The sequence below is a fragment of the Vigna radiata genome, chromosome 10 (genome assembly GCF_000741045.1).
Source record: "Vigna radiata var. radiata cultivar VC1973A chromosome 10, Vradiata_ver6, whole genome shotgun sequence".
NCBI lineage: Eukaryota > Viridiplantae > Streptophyta > Magnoliopsida > Fabales > Fabaceae > Vigna > Vigna radiata.
In genome coordinates, this window is record NC_028360.1 from 14,263,855 (window position 1) to 14,291,060 (window position 27,206).

The following is a 27,206-nucleotide window of genomic DNA, read 5'->3' on the forward strand; positions in this document are numbered from 1 at the left end:
TAAAATCTCTCAGTTTATATCTAAAACCACTAAAGTTTCCTCTCTTATTCTCTCTTAACTACTTTTTAAAATATCATCAACCACCAAATCTTTTTAAAAATCTATGTAATCTTTAAAATATCAACAATATTTAATAATGATTTTTCTCTAATAATAATATTTCTTTTAATCTTTAAACCAACCAAGATTAAATCTCCTATATTCATTTAACTAATTTTTAAAATAACAACTAAATCTTTTAAAAGATTTACATAATATTATTTTATTAAATATCCGGATTATTTAATTTCCATACTTTTCCTTTCTACACCTTCCCTTAATTAATTTCTACATCAATTAAATAAAGGTAAAAGACCCTTTTGCCCCTAGGCAAAAATATAAAAATAAAGAAATAATATAACAATTATGTTCTAAAAAAAATATAAACTCAAGAACACTAATCTCCAAACAAAAATCCAAAGTCTAAAAACCCTTTTTTCCTAGATCTTACCGTCAGCCTATATAAGGTATTCAATATAGTTTAAGTCTTTGATATTATAATTATTCACAATTGTGAATAGTGTTCCGTTATTTCAGTGATTGGTCCTACTTATACATTTTGTATAAGTTTAGAATGTTCGGTCTTGTACTAGTACTCGATTTTTTAACGATGATAAAATTACTCTTTTTGGTCAGTCCTACTTATACATTTTGTATAAGTTTAGAGTGTCCGGTCTTATACTAATACTCGATTTTTTAGCGATGATAAAATTATTCTTTTTGGTCAGTGTATTTTTTTTTATTTATTGTAAATGAGTTTATGTTTGTATTATTTATTTCTATCATTTTTCTATTGATGTTGTAATCAAATTTATAGTTTTCCTATTCACATTCCTCTATTTTTCTATTACTTCTCGATAGCAAAAACGAGAAAAATGTTAATTCATGGGTACTATTATTACTTTATATTCATAGAGAATTGTTACATAAGATAATAATAATAAACTAAAATCAATTAATTATTGTAGTTTGTACTTATATTATATCTTTTAATAACAAATGTGTTATTAACTATAATATAGTAGTTATTTTGAAATCTACTACTTACAAATTTAGTTTTTGTCAAAAATAATTAATTATTCAACATACATCCTTCTTTCATGTATATATTTATGTTTTTTTTACTTCATAAACATTTTATCTATTCATATCAATTACAACAGATAATCCATCAAATATTATTTGCATATTGGGTAATATAGCTAATATCAACATTATCCCATACTAAAAAGCATTTTGATTCCCTTAATTTGTACAATAAGATAATAAATCTTTTATTTTCCCATAAAAAGATAAAGTATTATTTTTGTTTTTCTTTTTTTAAATACATAAAATTCTTTAAATTCGTGTACTCTATAAAATCCAAAATATCAACTATTAAAAAATATTACATCATTACACAATCTTAATCGTGATTTTGTTTGGCGATCTCTTACGATATCCCACATCGTTTCGTTTACCTTTCTTCGTTTTAGGGTTTTACGTTGTACTTTGTTCCTGAAATCCAATCGTAACAGTGAGAGAGAGAAATGGCGTTGAAATTTTTGAACAAGAAGGGATGGCATACGGGGAGTTTGAGGAACATAGAGAACGTGTGGAAGGCTGAGCAGAAGCATGAAGCGGAGCAGAAGAAGTTGGAGGAGCTTCGCAAACAGATCCAGGAGGAGAGAGAGCGCACCGAGTTTCGTCTTCTTCAGGAGAAAGCTGGCCTCGTCCCGTAATTTCCATTTCGCAATTCAATTCAATTCCTAATCTTCGATTCGTTAGGTTTTCATTTTTTTATTTCTGATTTCCGGTTCCTGTTTGATTTCAGGCACCAGGAGCGGTTGGAATTTTTGTACGATTCGGGATTGTCCGTCGGGAAATCTTCCAATTCCGAAGGATTCAAGGCACTTGAACAGTTGCCGAAATCCGATGGGACGGATGCGCCAAGCTCCTCTGCTTCTAAGGTGTGTTGTGAACTGCTAAGGTTTTTGTTTTTATTATGGGTAGGGTTTTTGTTTGCTGTAAATTGGTTTGCTTATGATTGAATGGGTTTGTTTGCTGTAGGAGGGAGCAAGTGTGCCTGGAGCATTGTTTGAGGAGAAGCCTCAGTCTGCCAATGATGCTTGGAGGAAACTCCATTCCGACCCCTTGCTCATGATCCGCCAACGTGAGCAGGAGGCGCTCGCAAAGATAAAAAACAATCCTGTTAAGATGGCCATGATAAAGAAATCGGTAAGTCTTTTTATTCCTTTTTTTTTTTTTATTTAAAACAGATGCCATTGCCAGAATCAACAACTTAGGTGTGGATTATTGTTCCCTTTCATGCCAGTTATGCTTATGCTTAAGATATGCTATTTTTGTTTTAACAAAAATGTTTCGGGGGAACTGAGGAGAGGTGAGGGAAATAAAACCCCTTCAATATGAAAGGGGAGACATAAGTTGCTGGGAGGGATTTTGGCCTCCTAATTTCCCTTACTATGCAGTCTGAACTTCTAACCAAACACAAGAAGAAAGAATGTTTTAATTTTAAAAATTTCACTCACATCTAGCTAAAACACTGTTAAATGTGTGTTAATTTTAAAAGATCCTCTCCACCTAGTCTGGATCACATAGTGATGGACTTTCACTAGCAATAGGAAGAAGAATCACTTGTTCCATTTTCAATAATTTTTGGTTTTAGGGGGAAAATTACAATCATCCATGTTCCTTTTGCAACCCTCTTCTGCCCCTGACCCAATTTTTTGGATTATATTTAAGTATATATGGATTGATTGGACTGTGAATAATGGATTACTTTCACCCTTGTGTGCAAACCTGTGCCCATAGCAGCGTTATAAGTGCCCATACAATTTGAGGCTGCTGCTCTCTTTAGTAGTGACTTTTGCTTCTGTCTGATATTGTGTATACTATGAAATTTAAGAATTGTATTGCTCTTTGCTAACTCATCTTGGCCTTTTATTTTTTTTTCTTCTTCTGTGATTAGTTGATTACGTTTAGATTTTTAAGAATCTTTAAATTGCATTGACATGGTAGGATGATAAAAACAATTGTTATGGTTTACCTTCAGTAAGACCTTTTGTTTAATTTTGTTTCTGATTTAGGTCTGTCTTAATAATGCCTGGTATTGTTGTTAGATTGAAGGAACTGATGACAAGGAGAAAGCACATAAAAAGGAAAAGAGGAAGAAGCATCGTTCTAGTAAATCAAAGCATAAAAAACAGTCCGATTCAGAAGATGACCCTACAGAAAGGAGGAAAAGAAGGACTGATAATGAAGATATTGACAAGAAGCATAATAAGGTTCAATCTGATTCAGGGTATGAATCTGGTGAAAGAGAAAATAGAAGGAAGGATCGCTATGAAGACAAAAAATACAGGGAAAGATCACCCAACCACCAACAGAGACAAAGAAAGGGCAAAGACTACGAAGAAGGTGCCGATGACAGAAATTATGGCAGGTCCAAGTCAGAAAGGAGTGTCCATGACGCTCAATCAAATCCAGGGTATGAAAGTGATGGAGAAAAGAGAAGGAGGAATCACTATGAAGATAGAAAATACAGAGAAAGATCACCCGGTCACCAACAGAGACAAAGAAATGGCAAAGATTACAAAGAAGACGCTGGTGACAGGAATTATAATAGGTCTAAGTCAGAAAGATATGCTTCAGAAGATAAGTCCAACATAGATGCTCCTAAAAGCGGAGGTGAGCGATTTTCTTCACATGAACGTGGATACAAACGCAGAAACGTGGCTCCTAAGCTTTCAGAGGAAGAGCGAGCTGAGAAACTGAGGCAGATGCAATTGGCTGCCGAAGTGCATGAAGAGCAGAGATGGAAACGTATAAAGAAGGCCGAGGAGTCTGATGCACGTGAAGTAGTCCAGAATAATAACGCTGGCGGCAAGAATTTCTTGGACAGTACTCAGAAAAGTGTGTATGGTGCAGGGGAAGGAGGAAGTGCATCAATAGCTGAGAGTGTTCGTCGTCGGACATACTATTCTCAAGGCAGGTCTGGTGGTGAAGCCAATGCATTTCGGCGATGAATTCTTGCTGTTTTCTTTCTTCGATTCCTTTGGTGTATAATATGTGAAAACCTGTTTAATTTCATTTTGATAATATATGAAGAATTCATGGTTCACTCTTTCATGATTCCAAATTTCTTATGTTCCCCTGTGATTTAAGATTTTCATTTCTCGATGGGAAATATTTTAAGGTATGACATACTGTAATTTTATTATTATTTCGAGACATTTATATAAACAATTTATATCAACTATTAAGTTCAAAATAAGTTTTTAATTTATACTTTAAGAACTAAATTTAAAAGACCAACTTTCAACATGCTTTCATTCTGGATAACTTTTTATTTAATTTTTGGTTTTGTACTACTTTTGATTTAATATTTGATAGAATTATTTAATGTGATTTCTCATTTTGTTTTTAACATAGTCTTCATATTGGATAAAAGGAGTTAGTAATATAGTTTTTTTTTTTAAAAAAATTTGGTGTTAAAAATACTTAAATGACTATTTGTATGATAATGTAAATGATATATGATATTGCATAATTGTTTGTACTGTTTGAAATTGTAAATGAATTTAATAAAATTGTTAATAAATCTATATATTTTTAATGTTAAAGAAATAAAATAAACCAATTTTTTTTTTTAAAAAAAATATAATTTTAATTTATATTTAAAATTAAATGACTAAAAATATATTTAAGTTTATAAATATAATTCCTTATAATAGCTACCCAATACATATTTAAATTATCTATTACTTTATGATTTTTAAAGTAAATAAATTATTTTAAAAAGTTTAATTTGATTCAACTAACTTTCATGCATTCAATTTTTATCCCAAAAAAACACTTCAGTAGTCTACATCAAATACCTGGATCAATCAACAGTCTCAAAACTGTTTCAATTTAACTAATGGTCCTATTTGAATCAAACAAAATTTCTTCCAATGGAATATATACAAAGGCAGTGTACACTAATGGCCCCAATGCACATAATCAAGGCAAAAAATACCTTGATTTCTGGTTTACAATGAAAGACAGTACTTTTGTTCTTATGTAGCAAGCAGCTAGTAGCTACTGATGTGATATGGCTAAGCACTCTTCACTATGCAACGTTTCCTCCTTGATTAATAATGTGGTACAGATTACAGTTTCATGTCTCTTTCATCTGTTTTTTACAAGTAATAAGGCTTTAAATGAAGGCCAAATCATCATGTCATGTCAACTCCTACACTCATTGGAACTCTCATCAACAGCTAATTATGATTACCCTTATCATTAATGAATTTCTGCCGACAAACACCTTGGTAACTAATATCTCATCATCATGTTATGGGGCATTATTCTCTACTGAATATTGTTATATTTAAAACGTCAAAATATTAAAATATTTTGAAGACACAACAGATAATTAGCACATAAAAATCTAAAAAAGAATCCAAATTCGACATCATTTTCAAAGTAACATTTCATGCAGTTAAAAGTTAATAAATATAGCAGAGGCAGAACATGTTGGTCATAGTTTATGACCTCTTCATATGTTCCCTTATCCATTCATTCATTGAGCTAGAAAAGTTAGAGCTTCACTATCANAAATTTATCTTCAGCAAGCATGGTTATTCTTCTTCCTCTCATGTTCACTTTTGCTTGGTTGAAGTTATGTGATTAATGATATTAACACTGTTATTACTGAAATATGGTATGTAGGTGTAATGTAGGTGCTCAGTATTTAAGATACTGTTGTAACAACTTCAGTCTATCATGAAGAATAATATTAATACNATAGGGTCATAGTGGACCATGTCTCTAGTTACTCCATTGTAATTCACGAGCTGTGTAAGCTCATTGGGTTGGAGGACATTTAAAGCCTTCACTATGCAGATACTGAAGGAAACTCCTTTGAACTTCTGCCAGCCTGCTATTTATTTTTGAGTGATTCCAAATCCTCGTATAACATCTTTCTATTACTTCTCCCACTTTCTTTCTATGGTAAATATCAAACACTTTTCATTTTCCTCAGACATTAAATGTTTTACTTTTTTTTTTTCATTTAATATTTTTATTATAAAAGAAAGATCTGTAGGAAATAGAGCATCACCCCTTGATCGTTTTTCTTGTAGGAAAAGTGTCGGTTTGGCTACAAGTTAGAGCAGAGTTAAAGCCATTCCAAAACCAATGTTGCAGAAGCTGCCAAGTGAGGTGTTCAAGATGACCATCTTTTGGTTTCTGGTTTTCTCTGCACATCTTGCTACAACATCCTCTGTTGTGGAAGTTCAAGGCATGCATTTCAGTGGCTTGTTAACCAGTTCTTGAGTTAGATTGTATTACTGCTGTCAAGTTTCCTTTTCTGTATAGATGATTTTGTTTTAGTTTACAAGAATATTACCTCTGGTATCTATAAAAGGAAAGCAATCTTGAGTTTCNTTTTCAATAATATAATGAAATTATGAGTTTGTGCATATTAACCTTACAAATAGTTCATTTTTCAGATAAGGATCCAAGGCAGAAGAAAGAGGGCATGCAGCTTAAATTGTACCATGTGAAAGGTCTTGAATCCTCTCAAACTTCCACATCATTTTCATTCTCTGACATGATCAAAAAGGACGAGGAGAGGGTCANATCTCTTCATTCCATACTAGCAAACAAGGAGGGTGTCAGCAATTCTGCCACCACTGCCTCTTCTGATAAACTAAAGGGACCTAACCTTCTGACCACACCACTGAAATCAGGTTTATCAATTGGTTCAGGCAATTACTATGTGAAAATAGGACTTGGGACCCCTGCTAAGTATTTTAGCATGATTGTTGACACTGGTAGCTCACTCTCCTGGCTCCANTGCCAGCCTTGTCTTATATACTGTCATGAGCAAGTTGACCCTATTTTCACCCCTTCCACCTCCAAGACCTACAAAAGATTTCCATGCTCATCCCCTCAGTGTTCCTCTCTCAAGGCCTCCACACTGAATGCTCCAAGTTGCTCAAATGCAACTGGGGCTTGTGTGTACAAAGCTAGCTACGGTGACAATTCTTTCTCAAATGGCTATTTGAGTCAAGATTTTCTAACCTTATCCCCATCAGAGGGACCATCAGCTTTTGTATATGGCTGTGGTCAGGACAATCAAGGGTTGTTTGGAAGGGCTGCTGGTATTATAGGTCTAGCCAATGACAAGCTCTCCATGCTTGCACAATTGTCCAAAAAATATGGCAATGCTTTCTCCTATTGCCTTCCCACATCTTTTTCTCAACCTAACTCTTCCCTATCAGGTTTCTTGTCCATTGGAACCTCATCATTGACATCATTACCATACAAGTTCACTCCCCTGTTGAACAATCCAAAGATTCCAAGCTTATACTTTCTTGGTTTGACAACTATTACTGTGGCTGGAAAGCCAATACAAGTTTNTGCCTCAAGCTACAATGTGCCTANTATTATAGACTCTGGCACAGTAATTACAAGGCTACCTGAAGCTATTTACAATGCATTGCAACAATCTTTTGTGAAGATCATGTCCAAAAAGTATGCACAAGCTCCAGGGTTTTCCATATTGGATACTTGCTTCAGGGGGAGTGTTAAAGGAATGTCAACAGTGCCTGAGATTGAATTGATTTTTCGTGGGGGTGCTGGTTTAGCACTTGAAGCTCATAACTCCCTTATAGAAATTGAAAAGGGTCTTACTTGTTTGGCCCTTGCTCCTACCTCAAACCCCATTTCCATTATTGGAAATTACCAACAACAGACATTTAAGGTAGCTTATGATGTTGCCAATTCCAAGATTGGATTTGCAGCTGGTGGCTGCAAGTGATCACAAAGCTAGCTAGCAAAGGGTGCAATCTGTCAGTGCTGTCTGCAAATATTTGCTTCAATAAAGGTTAATGAACTCTAATGAGGCATGTGCTGTGTATCTTAGTGACAAAAAAAAATAAGAAAAGAAAATTAAATGCTCACATGAAAATGAAAATTGCAGTTGTGTTAGATTGATTGGAAATAGTACTTTGAATATATATATTTTGCAGCTTCTTTCTACTTTCTCTAATGGAAATAATGGAGTTTTAGAGGTTTTGAAGTTTGTATTGGTAAGAAGTCAGTCTCATATGTGCATTAAAAAGTTGAAAATGGGTACATTATAGAGCAATTGTTGTTACTTGCTTTGCACATTTAAGAGGACCAAACATGTGAAGAAATAAAGGAATATCACCTAATTTGTTTTAGTAGCATTTAACTGTTTAGTCATAGATTCTACTCAAAAACTCTTGTGTTCTAATGCAAGTGCATAATTTCTGTCCAAAAGCTAAAATAGGAGATATTGGTTACAAAGAAACTTAACTTTTGGATGTGAATAGAAGATACTAATTCAAGTTTTTTAATGTAATAAGCTTCCTTCCATGAGAGTAAAATTATCCATGTTACCAAAATCTAATCAACAAATTGTATAGTTTAGATTTAACAAAAGAGCTTGCTAATAATTAAAAATTTATGTTTAGATGTAAAATGATTATTATTCTCGTTTATACAGTGCAAATTAATATATACCAACTAATATATTTGTGGATAGTTCGATAAAGATAATAAGATAAATGTAACAAATCTTACTAAAATAATAAGTTTAAATTTAATTTATCATTACAAAACTAACTCAACATAACAATAATTCTTATATGTTATAAATTGATCTCACTTTTCTTTAATTTGAGATCTTTAATCATTAAAATAAAATTTAGATGCAATTCTTTACATTTTGTAATGAAAATTTGAAATGTGTACTAATAACTTATATGGATTATAAACGTGTATGTAAAAATCAACAAAACTTTAATTTAATTCAGATAATAAAAATATAAAATACATGTTAATACTGTTGAAAGTCCTAGATTAGATTTTAGTTTATTGTATTTAAAAAGCTTAATTCTATATGAATGTAATTTTATATTTATACTATTTTTTTTTGGGCACAACAGTATTTTTCAGGCTCTTTTTGTAAAATAACTAAATCGTACATATTATAATTGTTATTTGATCGACAAATTTACAAATAATTGAAGTAAACATAAATAACAATTTTTTATGACCTTAAATATTATTAAACCTTATTATAACGGGACGTTCTTAAGATATTTTTTTATTAAAATATTTCAATATAAAAATTAAACCATTTTTGTTTTGTTATATTTAATTTAATTTTTTTATTCTTTGTAAAACTTTTAACCCATTATTAATTTTTATATTTTTATACATAAATTACTATATTATATCTTATAGAATTATTCAGTTTTCCTATATAATATGAATAATTTATAATCAATTCTCTAAAATAATGTTATTAGTTTGATAAGTTTACACATTTGGTAAGCTACACACCTCAATGCATCTTACAATGGGAAGACTAATATTCAATAAGTCAAACTCACTTATTTACACAAAAATGCTTTAATTATTTACAAAAACTGTGAAGTCTTTTCTTTTATATAAGTTATTATACCGAGAACTTTTCTAATAGTTTAAAATTTTGATTTTTTAAATAAATAAGTTTTAATAAAAAGTCTTCTGTTATCTTTTATACATATGTAAAAAAAAAAAAAGTCAAAGGTTCTATAAAATAGAATGAGATTATGTGATACAATACTTCCAACCTCCCTCAATGTATTCAACCTGAAAACTGAGACTTTTTATTTTTTTAGTAAAAAAGTTATATACTTTTTCAGTTTTGATGTGATTAAATTTGCTTTCATGGGACATAGTAACTGTAGCATGAGACAGTGACTGGTTAATTTAATTAGGAATTAGCTAATGATGTATGAACATGAATTAGTTTAGTTTGGGTTTGAGGGTCTACAAGGGACCCATTCTCTGCTGTCTAAATTCATTTTTCTCCATTGATGGTAACATGCATTTGATATGGTAGCAGCAGAACACGTTGCGTTGGCCACACTGCATGGCACTGCACAAAGACTATGGTACCATTATTTAATACAAGTTTTAGGTGCAAAATTCAAACTTAAAATTTCAAATTACTGGTGGGGTCCACCCATATTTGATTGTCAAATGATATGTCTCTTGCAGCCTCTCATGCTGACCATATCTGCAAAAGTCCCAACCTTGAATGAAATCAATCCAAAGGGTATGCAGAATGCAGAATGCAGAATCAGAAGAAGAATTGCAGATGAACAACTGCTGCATCCAAATCCACTAATGCAAGTAAGTTGTTACATACGACATTATTTGTTTTTGTTAATGATCATTGTCAGTGATGTTGGCAGAAAAGCTGTGCATATTGTTAAACTATGTTTGGTATTTGTATATGGAGAGAATCATCTTTTGCGCAAAATCCGGATAGAAAATGCTGCTGACATTGAGCATTGTGCAGTGAACATAAATTTATGCATACATGGGAAAGACATTGCAGATGGTATTATCATAGCACTTTCTAGACCTTAAATAAAGAATGATTATGTTTGATTCTCCACCTTGGTCTTATTACCACCAATTCACAAACAGTTTCCAGATCTCAAGATAACAAAATTGAAGGCTGGCTCCACTTGTTCACTCTTAGCATAACCTGCCACAACTAAAAAGACATGGTTCCAACAAAATGGAACACTATGATCAGAGGCCTGTATTTAAATTTTAGACTTTAGGGTCTGTTCATTGTAAACCTAGTCATATGAGATAATAAAATATCTGGTAATAAAGATGTGCCCTAGTGTATTGCTGGATTTTGCTTTTCATAGCTGAAAAGTTATAAGTCTTGATGTCTAAAAGTGCTGCCATGCTGGATTTCAATTTCATCATATAAAGTTTCTTGTTTCAGGTTCTCATCATTGCTTGTATTATCAGAGGGGCTATAGGGATTCAACACTTGTGTGATATTTTGCAGGTGCAAACTTGAGGTTTGGCACCAACTACTGGTAAGAATTTCCCATGTAATTCTCTAAATTCTGGAGTTTGCTTATTTTATCTCCTTACATACTACTCTAAATAGATGCCATTAAGGCAACTCATATTTCATGTTCTCTAGGAATTTGATTCCATTTTTTGAATCTCCACTTTCTATGTAGTGATTTATGCTACTCTTTGTTGCTTCTGTCAGGTAGCCTTATCTTTAAACCATGGGGTGTTTTTCTTCAAAAGTGATAGCAAGATCAATTAGTTTCCATGAAGAGAGAAAGAAGAGATCACAGGGAGCAAGTAATGGTATTCCACTGTTGGAAGATCTAATAATCTCCTCTGGTGGCAGTGATCAGTACCTAGCTCTAGTCTGTGCAGCTAACACAGTATCCAACAAACTGCAATCTGGGAATCTTAGTTCTAACACATCCTCAAAACCTGCCATTGAGCCTGCCATTTCTGAAACTATCAAGAATTTGAAGCCTGTATCAGAAAGACTAGTTGAAGGAGAAGGGAAGAAAATTGAGAGAGAGAAAAAGAACAGGTCCAAAAGTTGGCACCAGTTTCCAGAGCATATTGTGCAGTCTCTTGCTCAGGAGAATTCATCTGCTTTTGATCATAAACATGACTCGAGTTCTAAGGGTGCTGCACGTAGTAAGAGTTTTCACACAGTGGAGGAATACGATGATATAGTTGATAAAATATGGTCAAGCAAGTGTCATACAGATCAACAAAGCGAGTTAAATGATGAAGAAGATTCTGGTTCAGGAACAAATACAACTCACCACATTGAGGAAAAGGATTATGCAATCAAGAGGATGCAAGAACAAAGCTTAATACAAAAGCATTCATTGAAAGAAAGAAAAGTAGTGAAGGAGAGCAAGAACTTGAGTGCAGCAGCCTCAGAAAGCAGCACAGAAGCTCCAACTCCAAGTCCTAATGATAAAAGTAGCATGATTGAGAAGGGAAATAAGAGAAAAGCTGTGGCAAAGAGGCTAGAATCACTTAGAATCCCTTCCAGTGTTGAATATCCAGCCATTGCTAGTCTTAGAGAATGGCTTCCCAAAGGTGGAATATACTCTCCTGGATCCTATGTCACCCCAAAATTTGGTAGCTATTCTATAATGGACATTAGTAATGGAAATGAGTCCAGTGAGGATTCTATATTCAGTCCAGAGTTGGTGTCTGCTTTTGAACACTGTATGAAGAAACTTGAAGCAGAGGAAGAGAACATTCTGAAACAAATTGTAGAGCATGTGGATGAAGAAAGTGAAGCAAGCAGCACCAAGAAAGAACACTATGCATAAAACTCACACTCATACTTCAGGTGAATTTTGCTTTTAACGGATAAATAGCAGATTATGTTGCCATTTCTAGTCTTCAATATTGTTCACATCTTCAATATCTGTGCATGTGAATTTCCAGTTCACATATTTTCATTCAAGAGTATTTTGGAAAGAGATGCAATTTTTATATGACAGTAAATGTAAATTTACGTTCATTTTATAATGCCTTCACCACCTTTCTGTATCATATCACAGTTATAAAAATATTGGACAAAAAATTTCATTACAAACTAATTTACAGTGTTTTTTTTTTTTAATTTAAAATGTCCAAGGACTTATAAATAATATAATCTTTAGTCAATCTCATTCCATTTCTGTTTCTATTTTGTGATATTCAAATTTCTTTTACTTACAACTAAAAAATACAGATGGTGACGCCATCAGCATTGCTACACCTCACAGTATATAAAAAAAATATTTACAGGGACAAGAGATGAAGCTACCAACATAGTTGGTAAAGGGAAAAAGTGCTTTTAACGATACATTTTTAATAATTTTTTTGTAATATATACGTTGCAGTTTTTTAGTAGTATGTTTTAAACATAAATTCAAATAGACCAATAAAAAGTGTTCTGTTCTAAAAAAATTATAAAAAGTGTGATCAAAATATGATATTTTTTTAAAGGACAAAAAGTTTCAACACCTTGTCCAAATAAACATTTAAAAAACATTAGTAAAATTATTTTATTTTACATAAAATTTGTTTCAATTTACTAGAAATAGATAAAAACCTTAAAATCATATTTCTAGTACTTTAATTTTTATAAACATGAAATTCTTTTAGATGATTTGCAAATTATATACACACATTAATCAAATGATTTTTTTTCTTGGATTACAAATCACAATATTTAACTTATTGTATAATGTTGTTTTAATACTATGTTTAAAGTTGAAAAAATAATAATTTTATTAAATCAACCGTCATAATAAGTAATTTATGAGACTATGTTAATAAAAAAATCTCTAAAAGTAACATTAAATCCAAATATAAAAATACAACAAAATAATAAAAACACAAAGCATGCGCCTAAAAAAGTAACTAAATATTTTTCTCACTGATTTTTCTAAAAACTCCATGCTTTTATCATTTTTATGATAATCATAAGAACACCATTAATAATAACAATAAAACTCTTTTTAAAGAGAGAAAAGAGCGAAAAAGCTTTATAGATGAAGACCACTTGGTTTCATCTCTTTGTTGCATTCTTCAATCTAGTATGAGAATACATGCAAGCTAAATTCACTCATTCTCACCAACATCCAGCCATGGAAAATGAGTGAATCTGTACTTGCACAAGTTACCAAAAGGTGAAATGCTGTAAAATATTATGTGTATAGATCCTCTGTACAAACTTCCTCCAATTTATTACCATCCCAAGATTGAAAAACAGACATTCCAAGACAATGTTATTTAGCATGAAGGTGTACATCAAACAACTGTAACATCCTCAACCCATGCTCTTCTACAATGTATGATGAGGCAATCCACCAGTTTTTCTTCTTTGGCTAAGATGGTACCACCAAACTCAAATTCCTAAACACTACACAACACAACACAGACTGTAGGTACTTACAAGGTGTAAGGTTACAAATTTACAAGCAGTCCAGATACATGTAATTTCTGCGTCGATTCAGCTGTAGAAGGCTTCCATAGGTGCGGTCCCAAACGCCAATGAAAAGTGATTCTGTGTCAGGGCTAAAGGACACACCAGAGATCTCCCCAAAAAAATCAATCTCCTGCTCCTTTTCAAACCCATGCTTTGCGTCGTAAACATGCACGAAGTCGGCTGGCTCCGCCATCGCCATGAACTGCCCATCAGATGTGAAACGTATGGAACGAATAGCTCCAAGGTTACCTTTAAGAACAGCAACAGATTTTGACAAGTTCCGAACATCCCAAACACGACATGTTTTGTCTTGGTTCCCGGTAGCAAATATTTGCCCATTAGGATGCCATGCAGATGCAAACGAGAAATCCAAGTGTCCATGCAAAGGTGTGATAGTCTGCGAGCACAACCGAGATTAAAATTAGATATTCACAACTTTTCACATTTGCATATATTCAAGAGAGTCCTTTGGGAAATATAGAACAGGAACCTATAACATAGACAAACAGAAACATGCCAACCTTTCCTGTTTGAGAATCCACCAGTAGTGCTTCTGGGTTGTCTCCAACGATCACAAGTAGTTTCCCATCAGGGCTTAATGAAGTATGCTGCAGACAGAGAGAAAACAAATTCATATTACCATTTATGCCATTTACCAATAGACACTAAATCATATTTTTCCAACACTATCAGCAGGCATCCACAATGCACATCAAACGAGAAAATTAAGAACATATAAATAGAAATTGACAGGGGACTAATTATACTGAAAGTAAGATAAAGTTCAACCAGAAACTCTCATTTACAAAAGAAGAAATTGAACCGGTAACAGACAGAGGGCAGAGTGGATATTGAGCTGAATTCTCACTCTTGCAATTGCACCCCTACTTATCTCATCATTGCGTAATTTTCCTCTCCAGTCACTTGCTGCCACATTCACATTTGTTACTTTCCTTCCACCACTTCATCCTCAATTCAAAACAGCATCATTTCCTCTCTTCTCATCCACATATATGTCTCCTTCACTCCACCTTCAGTGGTCCATTTCCTTTTGTCTTCTTTCTTAGATACATGTGCAGAATGCCCACAAACACAATTACTCTCAATTCTCTCTCCCTTTTAAACTTTAACCATAAGAACCTAAAGATTATGATACTATTTTGTATTTGTGAAGAGTTTCTAATCAGGTCTTAAAATTGAAACCAAATGAGAGTTTCTTCTTTCTTTGGTGCAAAAATACTTTTTAGGCTGCTAATCCAGAAATGATTTCTCAAATTTTAACACCAAGTTTAAGACACACAGAACCCAATTCAGCCCCAATTGACCAGAAGAGGGTATTCAACATTAAAGTTCACATAGAATAAATTTATTTTGCAAGCAAGCCGTCCAAATTCAGGCCAAAAGATGGTCAAATGGTACCAAAATGTTTTTCCCCAAGGACACTTGGCCAGGCAGTCAGTACGTACAATAACTAAAATATATTATCAAAGTTATTAGAAACATAAAAAAATAGAATGAAATTAGAATACTAAACAAGGTTTTAAAAACTGAATTTCTACGAATTCTTCATAGAAACAGAAACTAGATTTCAACGAACAACCAGAAGATATTTCTATTATACAAATAAAATTATCAGACCTGCTTTTTAGGAAAAAAAAATGTTAAAGGTGGCTTACATTACCAAACAGTTCAACAAAGTTCAACAGGTATATTGCTACAGTTAAAAAGCTAGAGCAGAACTTTAAAAAGGTAAAGAAAAAGGAAAAAGTATGTATCAAGTTAGGCATATGTTCCATATCCAATTGTAATCAAGCATTGGTCCTTTATAACGCACAACTCTGTTTTTTTCTCTTCTATCCCCTTCTCACTACTTAAAGCACAAAGCCAAAGTCAAGCCAATTGAAACAACAACCACGCCATTTTTATTATACAATGTCGTGCCAATTCTCAATTGGTCAAAGATCTGAGCATAAATCAATAATCTTATCATATCTACGCATCAAAGTAATAATAATAACAATGTCATTATTCATATCTATAATTTAAAACATGGAAAATCAAGTGGAAGTACTTACATTTACTGGCCAAGGAAAGGAAAAATGCTTTGAAAGCTGAAACCTCTCCATATCAAAGTCTCTAACTCCAGAGTCATTGTTTGAAGCCATGAAATGAACAGCTCCGCTGATAGATTAATCAATCGTTAGTAAGAAGCCTTATTTGAGGGCTGTGTACAGTTATTACTAACATCATATTAACAATTTAAGAGCCCAAAAATATCAAGAAAGCAGAGAAGAAAGACCTCGGATGATCATAAATCTCCACAGCATTTGTGATTGCATTGTCCTCATATGTAGTTCGAGTACAAAAACTAACTCCAGGCCGGTCTAAGTACTGCAGGACATTGATCAATGGAAACAAATTTAAGAAAATTGAGGATGAATTCGTATTATTTCCATTTTATCAAGCAGTTTCAATTAATCACAAAAAATAAAATCAACTCTATCTCCAAAAAAACAAGGTTAACATCTATACTGTATAATAAGTTAGAGATTAAAATCAATATATTAATTTGTGCAACAGAAGCCAAAAAATTAAAAGGAAATGTTGTGCATGATATTTTCTGGGGCAGCATTACATACAGACATAGAAGAGCAGAAGGTTTAGTGCATCTGATGAATAATTTTTTGCATTAAAATACTAACCATCCATAAGTAAAAAAGAAATACCTTGCAAATAAGTTCTCCTTGAAACCCTCCAGCAATCAACAAGTTATTACGTACTGCCAGCGTACTAATTTGTGTCTGAGTAAAACCTTCCAAGAGGCTTCCAGGATGTTTCTATCAGCAAAACACACATTTGAAATCTCAGATGCTTTGTTTCCGAGTGAAGTGTTCAAAAGAATCAAATAACCACGAAAAATGATTACCTCACACGGAGCTACATGCCCTGCTACATTCAAGACTTCAGAACTCTTAGAACTTAATGAAGACCAGTGAACAATTGAGTAATTTGAAACAAGATATACGTCATGTTTTGAGGTTGACCAAACCAAATTCCTCAACTGCAAATGAAAAAATTAGAGGTTTCACATAATAGTATTGCCAACAATTGCTTGATATAAAGTTCTACAAGCAAATAGAAAAACAAAACATATATCCCATGTAGCAAAACAGTGTCAGTTATCACAAAAGGTGTATAGTGAGGTACAAGTCATTCACAAGAAAAAGATGATAACATGGAGCTAGACAACACAAATCTCATTAAATCCTCACGTGAATGGAAGAACATAATTACAAAATCAACATACTTGGAAATGAAGTATTGTTGACTTCACAGATCTAGTGTTTTGCCAGAAATCATAATAATTTCCCCCTTTATTTGTTGCTTTGCATTCCTGTAGATGTGGAGAAAAAGGTAGTGTCAAACAATATTTTCAAAATGAAAAATAACTACCTAGACACCTCCAAACTAACATATTTTACCTTCTCTGACATTTCACCAGATTGCGGTATATTTTCATAATTCTTGTATTGCTCTAGTCTGGTTTGTCTATATTTCTCGCGACTAATGGTCAACCTATCCCAAGGTATACCTTGGATATCCTTCCCCCTCCTAGCTTCTGCAGCAGTGGTATCTGTTATTCGGTCCTCCTGCATCAGGGAACCAAAAAGAGAGACGTGCAAGAAAATGAAAATATTACGTCAACGACCGCATTGTACTAAGTTGTCCAATAAAACCAGAAGGAAGCAAATACATATGCAATTATACAGAGAAATGTGTGCACAAACATATAACATCGGATAGGGTTTCACAGTTAGAATGAGCAAACAAGGTTTTGTTTATGAGTCGAAACAAACCAAAGGGTCATATTCGTAGTCGTCATCGTCATCTGAATCTGATTCACCAAATGCTCTGCCGCGAAAATACATGTCATCTTCTACCTCTGCCATTTCATTATCATCTGCCGCATAGTCCATCTCATCACCATGGTATTGAGACATGTTTCCTGATGCAGTTCGGATTTTCACAATCGATATCTAGCATTGATATAGGGTACTAAGATGAGTTGAAAAACAACAAACTCTACCGCATATGCTAGGCTTAAATTTTATAAGAATGCAAAATCCAAACACCAAATTCTTTGTTATAGGAGGCCCTATAGATACTATTGGTTCAATTTTACTGAGAAAGTAACACCACTTACAGCCATTTAGCAGCAACAAGAACTTTAACCAAACCCTAAAACCAAATACTTTATTTTTCTTAAAAAAATCCCATCTCGTCTCATTTAGATTCCAAACCTAAACTGACAAGCTAAGTGAAAGCAGGAAAAGCTTAAGAGCAACATAACATTAATTTGGGCAAATTTCAATTACCCCAAGAGGAAAATAAACACATCTACATACATAACATGAAAAAAAAAATCTTTTTTTACTAGATTCAGAAATTAAACCAATGGTTTCACATGGTCCTAGAAAACAATATTCGAAAACCAAAAACAACAAATTAAACGTAGCAAACCGAAGACGAACTAGCAGCAAATATATGAAAAAACAAAAAACAAAATTTAACAGAGAAAAAGGATGATTGAATTATTAAAATTAAAAGGGGTGAAGCAATTGCAATTCATAATAGGATTGACGAAAAGGGGGGTTTGAAAGGTTAAAAAAATCGAACCTTTTCAATCTAATTTCCTGGGTTCGTAAATCGAAGGAAAAATCAGGTCCTTGAAGTTGTGAAATTGTTGGATCTTAGTGATAAGGACCCGAACCGGATCTGGGCATAAAAATGGAGCAAGCAGGTTTTGCAAAATATATAGATTATAATAACTGCACCTTTGAGTCTGTGATTGATAAAACCAGATACAGATTTTCTTTTCTTTATTTCTTATATATTTTATTTTTAAAATAAAATAATGCTACTATCTCCCATATCAATATGGACATCACAACCGAGTCACCCAGGATTTCACTCTCTTCTCAATTTTTAGTTAGGTTTCGAATTTTAATATTTCTTTTTATTTAATTTTATGTAATAATTATAAATGATAATAAGCAATAAACAAATGCATAATTTAAACTTTCGCTACCAAAAATTCTAGAAAGTCCTAGATTTTCCTCTGTCGAACATCGAAAAATATTTTTGAGCATTCTCACATAGTATGGTTAGGATTCCAAATGTTAATCTTTAAATCCTATTTACACTATGTTGGACTATAAATATTTAAATTATTTATATTATTTGATACCACATATGTTTCTTTAGTTTAAAAGCTTACAAAATTCAAAGCATGTCTTAAAAGGATTAAAAAAAAAAGTCAATAGTGTTCAGAAAATTTGTCAAAAGAAGTATTAATAATGTAGAACTAGTGACTAGTAATTAAATTGCATGGATGATTATACAATCAAAGGTACAGTTTTATTTTGCTTAACCAACCATTTGGTTCAAATAATTATTTCATATACTTAGATTGGAAATATGATAAATTAATTAATTAATTTGAACAAAACAGTAAAAATGTCTTTTTTTTTCCCTCTGTATCACACAATATTTTCAAAATGGTTCATTTTTAAGTTACTTTCAATAAAATGTAAACATAATTATTAACAAATATGTTTTTTTTTTAAATCTAGAATAAATGCATCTTTATTGATAAAAATAAAAATATTAAATAAATAAAAATACTATCTCTGCAAAATGTGAAAGTGGTTCATTTTGGTATGAGGTGTGTGTAATTGAGAAAGTAAGGGAAAGAGGAAAGGCTGAAATCCTGAAAGTGTGAACATTTCATCGGAGAAAGAGAGCATGAATGTGGGTTTGTGTGAGATGCATTCTGTAATCTGTAGCACCGCCGTCGCACCTAACCTTTCCGGTCGCCGGAGCAAAGTTCGGAACCCTAATCAATTACGCGCTAAATCCTCTCTGCTCATTCAAAAGCAGGATACCCAACTCGCAGAACCCTTATCCGACTCCGTCTCCGTCTCCCGCCGCCTCATTCTCCTTCGCCATGCTAAGAGTTCCTGGGCAAACCGCTCGCTCCGCGGTAACCAATCTCCTTCCAACTTTCACTCTTAAACTCTCAATCTTTGCGCAATTACTGAGTGAGAACATAGCCTTCTAACAAATTGGAATGGAAACGGAGAAAAAGTGTTACTGCTTCCAAGTAGAACAACTGGTGGGTTTCTGCTTAGTGCAATTCCGTGGTCAAACTCTCGAACTTATTTACCTTACCCGTTTGAATAATGTCTGTGTTTTGGGACATGCGTGCTCCCAGATTCTTGGAACACTTTTTTCTTAACTTAAGTACTGTTTTGGGTCCATGCAAATGTACCAATTTTTGCTTTTAGTACGTATTTTTGTTTTTTGGGTTATGATCCTTGATTCTTTGTATGTATTTGGTTCTTACTTTGACTTTCTGTTTCAAACTCCATCTAATGTTTTCGCTGTGTCACATCGGTATTCTTGTAAGGTGGGATTGCCACAAAACCTGGTGGAGTAATGTAAGCGATTTTGTAACAGAAGGAAAAAAATTAAAGGTTTTAATACGGATTAAACAAAAGACATAAAGGACTTAAAGCAAAACGTGTTATATTTGCCGGGGGAAAGGCATTTTTAAACCTTCATCTTAAGAATTTGAAAGGAAGATAAATGAAAATATGTTTTTCTTTTCCAGACCATGACCGGCCTCTGAGCAAGTCTGGGAAAGAGGATGCTGTGAGAGTTTCCCGCAAGCTCCAAGAGTTGGGTTGGATTCCTGAACTTATATTGTCTAGGTTAGCAATTTTTGTGCCTCTTGCTTGTGTTGTGGCATTTGAATTGAGGCTCGTTGGGATGAATCTGCCGTTTGAGTTGTGTATTGATTTGTTGCAGTGATGCAGCGCGGACTAAGGAGACACTTAAAATAATGCAAGAGCAAGTGCAGGAGCTGGTAGAGGCTGAGGTTCATTTTATTTCTAGTTTCTATTCAATTGCAGCTATGGATGGGCAAACTGCAGAGCACCTTCAAAAGGTTATTTGTAGATATTCAAAGGATGAGATACTTACTGTCATGTGAGTATCTACAAATTCTAGACTTTTTGGGTCTAAATTTTTTTGTCTTGGCATTTGAAGGTGGAGATTGATGAATGTGCTACATTAGAAATGTTTGATTTTTTTCGCAAGCACAACCTATGGATAGAAACATTGTAGTCATCATCAATATTTTCTTTGATGCCATATTTGTAGATTGAATTTTGTATATTTAATAAATCACACGTGGATTTCAAATTCAGAAAGTCAGTAGAGTCACATTTTACATTTTCCCTTTTCAAAACCATAATTAATTGCGTTGAACTATTTGATAGTGTTTTTGGACTTCTTCCACAACGAGGATTGAGATGCACATGACTCATCTGTTGGTTGAATCTGGGTGGTAATTGTGTGTAGGTGGTCGTTATCTCAATCATGTACTATAAAACCTATAGCTAAACAATACAGTTAATTTTCAAGTATTCTCTAAGGGGCCTTTATTTATTGTGGGATAATTTTTTTAATTTTCTTTTTAAGAAACAAAGTTTGATACTTACAAACAAAGATTGATAAGTTTTGATGGATATTTGATCATTGAGTGGTATGCAGGTGCATGGGACATAATAGGGGGTGGGAAGAAGCAGCATCAATGTTTTCTGGGGCCTCTGTGGAATTAAAAACATGCAATGCTGCACTGCTTGAGACTGCTGGAAAATCTTGGGACGAGGTTTGATTTCATTACCTTGCATGACATTGCAATTAGTGTATTTCCTTTCAAGACTTTACTGTCTCCCATTAAATATTAGGTGCCGTCTTTCATTGTTTACCCTTTTTTATACTTGTATGAAGTTAGTATACTAAATATTCACTGGGGATCATACAAATATTTTATGGACTTGTCTTTTGCAAACTATTATTAGCTCTGATTAACTTCTATTTATTGGAGTTTCAAATCAATATGAAGTTATAAATTTAAGGTTAAACCATTTTCTGTACAAGTAATTAAAGCGACTGTATGCATGGGTAATATTCTGTATGTTTCAGCCATTGGAATTTGTTGTACACAATCGTTTTTATGTGGCCAAATATTGGTCATGCAGTGAGGGTTTTAAGTAGGTTTATGCCAAATCCAAGTATATCTCATTGGGAAGCAGTTAAATGGATTTTTGAGGTATCTACTATGATGATGCACCACATTGAGGTGTATGTACTTTGGTAAGGGAGAATTACATGTACAAGGCTACATGGATGTAGACTTTGGAGGTAAAGTTGATCACCGAAGAATTACCTCTACGTTTTCACTGTTGGTCTACAATTGTTGGTTTGACATTGTAGATGCAAAAGACAGTTGCTTTACCTACTATAGAGGTTGAGTATATTGTAATAACAAATGCCAATAAAGAGTTTATATGACTTCAAGGAATATTAACAAAGTTGAGATTCATCAACTAGAAGAGTGTTTTGGATACAGGTAGTCAGAGTGTGATGCATCTATCAAAGAATTTCAACATTTTATTTTATAGCAAAGTACATTTGTATGTGTTATCCCTTCTTCCTCAATTATTTGCTTGATGATGAGTCGTTAACATTGAGAAAGATCCAAGGAAGTAAGAACCCAACAGACATGATGTGAAAGATAGTAACCATTAACAAACTAAAGTTGTGCTCCAGTTTATCTGGCTGTTAGAATAACAAATTAGAGAAGGTTGCTGCATTGATCAAGATGTGAAGTCAAATTGAAATTAGTCTTCAAGTGGGATATTGTTGGATGCGGTTATACAACCCCTAAAATTGAATGAAGCGTGTCATTCTTTTGTTTAGTTAAAGAAGGAAAACCATTCTAGTATTGGGTGCATAAATTAGAGTTATATGAGATTTCTCCATGCACATATAGATGCCTCGCTGCTATAACTACTTATTTTCATTCCAAAACCGATAAAGATTTTAATGAGAGAAAAACTTTAGTAAGAGAAAATATTCATTTACTTTTTGGGTGTAATTGTGTTGAGTGTTTGTAAACACTATTTTTATTGTTTCCCTTTTTAAAGTAGATGAACTCTGTTATTAATTGTGTTATTATTCTGCATTTATCATATTTCTCACAAATCAGATTATAGGGAATGTGCATAATTTCTCAACAATGGTAATGAGTCATTACTAGGACCCATAATCTTTAAAGTGGACATACCCCAAATTCCATGCAGCAGAAATTGTGGTTTCCCATTAAATGAAGAAATGACAACTTATTTATGTGTCTTTGAATTAGATTTTGTGTATATTGTAGATGCAGTAAAACTATTCATGATCTTCACCTATCTACATAAGCTTTTGGGGAATTCTCTTCCCTGTGTCTACCCGTCACTTGGTCTTGATGATCAATCAGATGTAAAACATGGTTAACTTTGTTTCACAAGTGGTTTAAGTGTAAGATAATGCGATAATATTTATGACAGTAACGGGTAAATATGTCTCAAAGTGGTTTAGTATCATGAAACTATTGAAATATTTAAGGGTGATTAACTTTGCTTCAGGAAGTGGTTAAAAGTAAATGAATGTATGTATATAATTACCTATCTTTACTTGTGGTACTAATGGTTAAATATGGCACACAAATAGTTAATAGTGTCTTCAAATTATTGAAATATGTAATGGTAGTTAACTTTGTCTCACAAGTGGTTAAGAGTTAAAGAATGTGATTGTATACAATTATTAATTTATACTTCTGGCACTAGTGGTTAATATACCTTACAAATGGTTGATAATGTCTTGAAGTTATTAAAATTTCTAATGGTGGTTACTGTGCCTTACAAATGGTTAATTGGGTCGGGTGGATGCTTTAAATGGGTCGTTCTTCTTTTTCCTTAGTAGAGTTCCTTGACTGTCACAAGTTGCTTTCACCTGGATGCAGTGTTGCTATTCACTGAAAGTGTATAGTTTTTCTCATGTATGATTAAGCATCCTTCGTAGTTCATAAAATTTGTTGAGAGTGTTTTGTGGGGGAACACTATAGTTTCACTTGTGGAATTTATTTTTCTTTTGATAGCTTATAATTAATTTTTGGGGGTTAAGTGACTTTATTGATTAGAGGTTTGGGATATCGGTAATAAAATCTGTGACATGAATGCGGTAAGGCATGTTTGTTTCTTAATTAAAGCAGCCTAAACCCAATATGAACTCAAAGCTCGTGTTTTGGTCGGTTGAGTTCAAGTGGGGGTTCGAGCTGTTTCACGGGAAAAACAAATATGCCCATAATAGTTTGGGAATTACCTTTTAAAATCAAACTTTTTTATAAAACTGTTAGTTCTAGATTTCTAGTAACTACGGGCATGATGAAGAAAGCATGTTCCTTGTGGTCATCATCACTCCCTGGAAATTACTCCTTCGCTAAATCTGATGCAACTGTGACTCATAATGTGTTGACGGTGTAACCCAAGATAGTCAGTTATTGCTTCCTTGAATTTCCACAAAGTTGTTTCCTATAACTAGTTGCTATTATGCCTGAAACTTGCCCCAAAAAGAAAAGCTATTAATAGAATTTTACTTTGGAAACAGGCGAATTTTGTTCATTCACCACACTGTTATAAAGTGTCAATTCAGACTCTAAACGCTTCGTATACCTGGACTATTATCCACAAAGCTTTAGTTTTTAATGCCAGGGTGGTGGCAGGAGGTATAAGTCTGAAAGTTTTGTAACATTATTGTAACCCTTCCCCCGCCCAGAAAAACCTATGGAATGGATTAGAAAACACTTTGATAGGTGTGTTTTGACCTTTTAGTTTATCTTCACAGGCATAAAAAGAGGGAGGGGGGCGCGCCGTGCAGGGAGGGAACCTTAATTACTTGCATACCTTGCAGCAGTGCAAGACTTTCATTCAATTTTATATTAGCTCCCAAAAGATAAAAATATTCAGTTTTGCAGTGACAAAAAGATGTGTATCTAACTTAGTATCTTACAGGCATTTGCCACCGCAGGATTTGGTGGATGGAAGCTTCAAGGCATAGTAAAGCCAAGTAGCTAGCTTGCTGTGACTTTCCTTGCTGGGTAAACTTACAAATGCAAGAGGTTGGAAGCGTCAATACTTATTCAAGCAAACCTAAGTTAGGTAAAGGCCTCAGTTAGGTAAAGGTTACAGTGCTGATGACTTCGGAAAGTATATATACTGGAGGATATGATGCCAAAAGCTTCAGTTAGATCTGTTTAATTTAGCAGCTGTGAATTGTTTACATGGTGATTCAAGATGATACATGGCTGAGGATAATGTGCAGGATCTCAATGGTTCATATATGCTGCTTGGTATGGTTCATTTGTTCATTGAAGTGAACTTATGCTGCTAGGTGGTTGTTGATTCATACTCAACTACAGGTTTCCAAAGAAAAAAAAAATAATGCTTCTGTAAATCATATGCTATGAAAAGAAAAAGCATTACTTGTTACTTTTCTCCCTTTTTGCCCCCGTTCTTCTCTTACATTTTGATAATAAAGACTGAAAATCTATTTTGAAATACCAAAATGCTATTGGTTAATGATTATTAGCAGCCAAAACGACAAGACCCGGCCCAGATTTAAATTGAAGAACAATATATTTTATCAACTTCTGCAAATTTCCTCTTGTGGAGATTACATCAAATGATAGATGAAGGGTAGGCTGGTTTTATATTTCAATTGAGATGCCTCAAATAACAAAAAAAAATGTCCTTGGCTTAGCGTCTCTTATATCAGCACTGTTGCTTAAGACTTTTTTATTAATGAAAAAAAATATATTTTTCAAGTAAAAAGCATACAGAAAAAAGATGATAATTATATTAACTTTTTATTTTAACAACCTTTGTCATTGTTAGTGGAGTGAATTTTGTTGCAGCGTTTTTAAATTTATATACTGCATTATGAGTATTCTAATCAGATAGCTACATTTTTTAATATGGAGATGCCCAGCTGGAAGAAATGGATGGGTGGCAAGAGGCCTAAAATTATATCCCAAAAAACTGCAATTTCATTGCTTAAGAAACTTGTGTGATCAACTTTACCTAAATTTTTATAAGGCATTATTAAGAACTTCTGCAAATACACTCTGCTATGTATCATTCCTTGAACGAAATTGCTAGCTGAGTCATATCCATCCACATAGATAAGATTCCCTCTAAAGGAATGATTAATCAAAGTTCAAAACCAAACAGTGATTACCTTGTTCAATATGTCAAATATGTTCGTAAAGATTCCCCAGTAGTCATTTTGCTCAGATGCTTCCTCAACAATCTGCATCAACTAATAAGTAACCAGTTAGTAATGTTTGATTATGGCATTGGTTTATGCTTCAAACAGATGAAAATTCCAAGAGGAACCTCTTTGAGAAAAGGAAAAAGCAAACGATTCCATTAAATTGTACTGAATAATTCCACTGAAAAGAGCATAATTGGATAAACATGCCATCTTTGCATCACTTCTCACCCATATCCTCCACATTTGGCTTTGCCAGTTTGTATTTTCTTGAAAAGCTTAAAATTGATCGAATTATTCTTAAAATAAACAAAGAGACCAAAACATGACTAGAAAAAAATAGAGCCGAACTCAATACGTAGGCTGTTTTTGGTATAATTAGTCAGGAAGACAACTAAATAGCTGAAAAACTAACTAAAATCTAAAAATGTTTGTCAAACTAGCTAAAATTATAAAATGATTAATTAAGCCTTGATTAATTGTTGAATCAAATCTCAATATTAGGTAATTATATATTTTCAATTATTATAAATTTATATTAATTTATTTTAATTTTTTTATAAAAATTAAATATCACAAAAATATTTGTTTAAAATTTTATTCTTCATTATATTTTAAAATCAAGAGCTAAATATATTTTTGGTCTTTAACTTTCAATGAAAACTAGAAATAGTCTAGTTTCCAAATTTTAGTCCAATTTAATCTTTCAGTTTACGCGATTTAATCCTTTTAACTAAATTATGTTAGATTTATTTAATATTTCAAATGTGTTTTTGAAGCTCAAATAGTGTAAACAGTTCAAATACTATCATAAAACACGTTTGAAATATCAAATAAATGTGATAAAATTTAGTTAAAAAAACTAAATTTACACATTTCTAAAGTTTAAAAATTAAATTAAACCAAAATTTTTGAAAACTAATTCCAATTTTTACTGAAAAATAAAAAACTATAAACATATTTAATTTTAAAATCGATACTATTTTGAAATGAAAAATTCAATAATTAACAAATGTAACATTAAGTACTCATACAAAAATGTAACAATAAAACAATAACCTAAGAATTATATAATATATAATATATATGATTATAAAGAGGA

General features: G+C 32.9%; 5 protein-coding genes across 10 annotated transcripts; 4 read left to right on the top strand and 1 right to left on the bottom strand.

Annotated features, from left to right (window-relative positions):
• The first annotated feature begins 1,426 nt into the window (after nt 1-1,426).
• LOC106774547 (pre-mRNA-splicing factor CWC25 homolog) lies at nt 1,427-4,163 on the top strand. The gene is made up of 4 exons (XM_014661578.2): nt 1,427-1,756; nt 1,853-1,988; nt 2,089-2,256; nt 3,159-4,163. The coding sequence occupies exons 1-4, from the start codon at nt 1,569-1,571 to the stop codon at nt 4,062-4,064; spliced, it is 1,398 nt and encodes a 465-aa protein (XP_014517064.1). The 5' UTR covers nt 1,427-1,568; the 3' UTR covers nt 4,065-4,163.
• Nucleotides 4,164-5,806: 1,643 nt separating this feature from the next.
• Nucleotides 5,807-8,149, top strand: LOC106774539 (aspartyl protease family protein At5g10770). Its single transcript, XM_022787089.1, has 3 exons — nt 5,807-6,033; nt 6,165-6,322; nt 6,534-8,149. Exons 2-3 carry the CDS (start codon nt 6,220-6,222, stop codon nt 7,844-7,846), a joined length of 1,416 nt encoding a protein of 471 aa, XP_022642810.1. The 5' UTR covers nt 5,807-6,033; nt 6,165-6,219; the 3' UTR covers nt 7,847-8,149.
• A 2,147-nt stretch (nt 8,150-10,296) lies between these two features.
• LOC106775559 lies at nt 10,297-12,474 on the top strand. Of its 3 annotated transcripts, XM_022787280.1 has the most exons (3): nt 10,297-10,722; nt 10,850-10,946; nt 11,129-12,474. In XM_022787280.1, the coding sequence occupies exon 3, from the start codon at nt 11,148-11,150 to the stop codon at nt 12,231-12,233; it is 1,086 nt and encodes a 361-aa protein (XP_022643001.1). In that variant the 5' UTR covers nt 10,297-10,722; nt 10,850-10,946; nt 11,129-11,147; the 3' UTR covers nt 12,234-12,474. The 3 variants fall into 3 exon arrangements, with proteins under 3 accessions (XP_022643001.1, XP_022642999.1, XP_022643000.1); XM_022787278.1 differs by having other exon boundaries at nt 10,297-10,946; XM_022787279.1 differs by having other exon boundaries at nt 10,850-12,474.
• A 1,115-nt stretch (nt 12,475-13,589) lies between these two features.
• LOC106776050 (uncharacterized WD repeat-containing protein C2A9.03) lies at nt 13,590-18,747 on the bottom strand. 2 transcript variants are annotated; one of them, XM_014663351.2, is made up of 10 exons: nt 18,560-18,747; nt 17,740-17,888; nt 17,365-17,532; nt 17,190-17,276; nt 16,809-16,943; nt 16,609-16,719; nt 16,182-16,273; nt 15,958-16,063; nt 14,404-14,490; nt 13,590-14,279 (listed from the first exon to the last, which is right to left on the bottom strand). In XM_014663351.2, exons 2-10 carry the CDS (start codon nt 17,881-17,883, stop codon nt 13,869-13,871), a joined length of 1,341 nt encoding a protein of 446 aa, XP_014518837.1. In that variant the 5' UTR covers nt 17,884-17,888; nt 18,560-18,747; the 3' UTR covers nt 13,590-13,868. The 2 variants fall into 2 exon arrangements, with proteins under 2 accessions (XP_014518837.1, XP_014518836.1); XM_014663350.2 differs by having other exon boundaries at nt 17,740-17,919.
• Nucleotides 18,748-19,597: 850 nt separating this feature from the next.
• LOC106774473 (uncharacterized protein At3g52155, chloroplastic) lies at nt 19,598-25,323 on the top strand. Of its 3 annotated transcripts, XM_022786817.1 has the most exons (6): nt 19,598-19,925; nt 20,556-20,655; nt 20,753-20,932; nt 21,500-21,617; nt 24,443-24,560; nt 24,680-24,840. In XM_022786817.1, exons 1-6 carry the CDS (start codon nt 19,688-19,690, stop codon nt 24,724-24,726), a joined length of 801 nt encoding a protein of 266 aa, XP_022642538.1. In that variant the 5' UTR covers nt 19,598-19,687; the 3' UTR covers nt 24,727-24,840. The 3 variants fall into 3 exon arrangements, with proteins under 3 accessions (XP_022642538.1, XP_014516964.1, XP_022642539.1); XM_014661478.2 differs by lacking the exons at nt 24,443-24,560; nt 24,680-24,840 and adding an exon at nt 24,847-25,323; XM_022786818.1 differs by lacking the exons at nt 24,443-24,560; nt 24,680-24,840 and adding an exon at nt 24,863-25,323.
• Nucleotides 25,324-27,206: the final 1,883 nt, after the last annotated feature.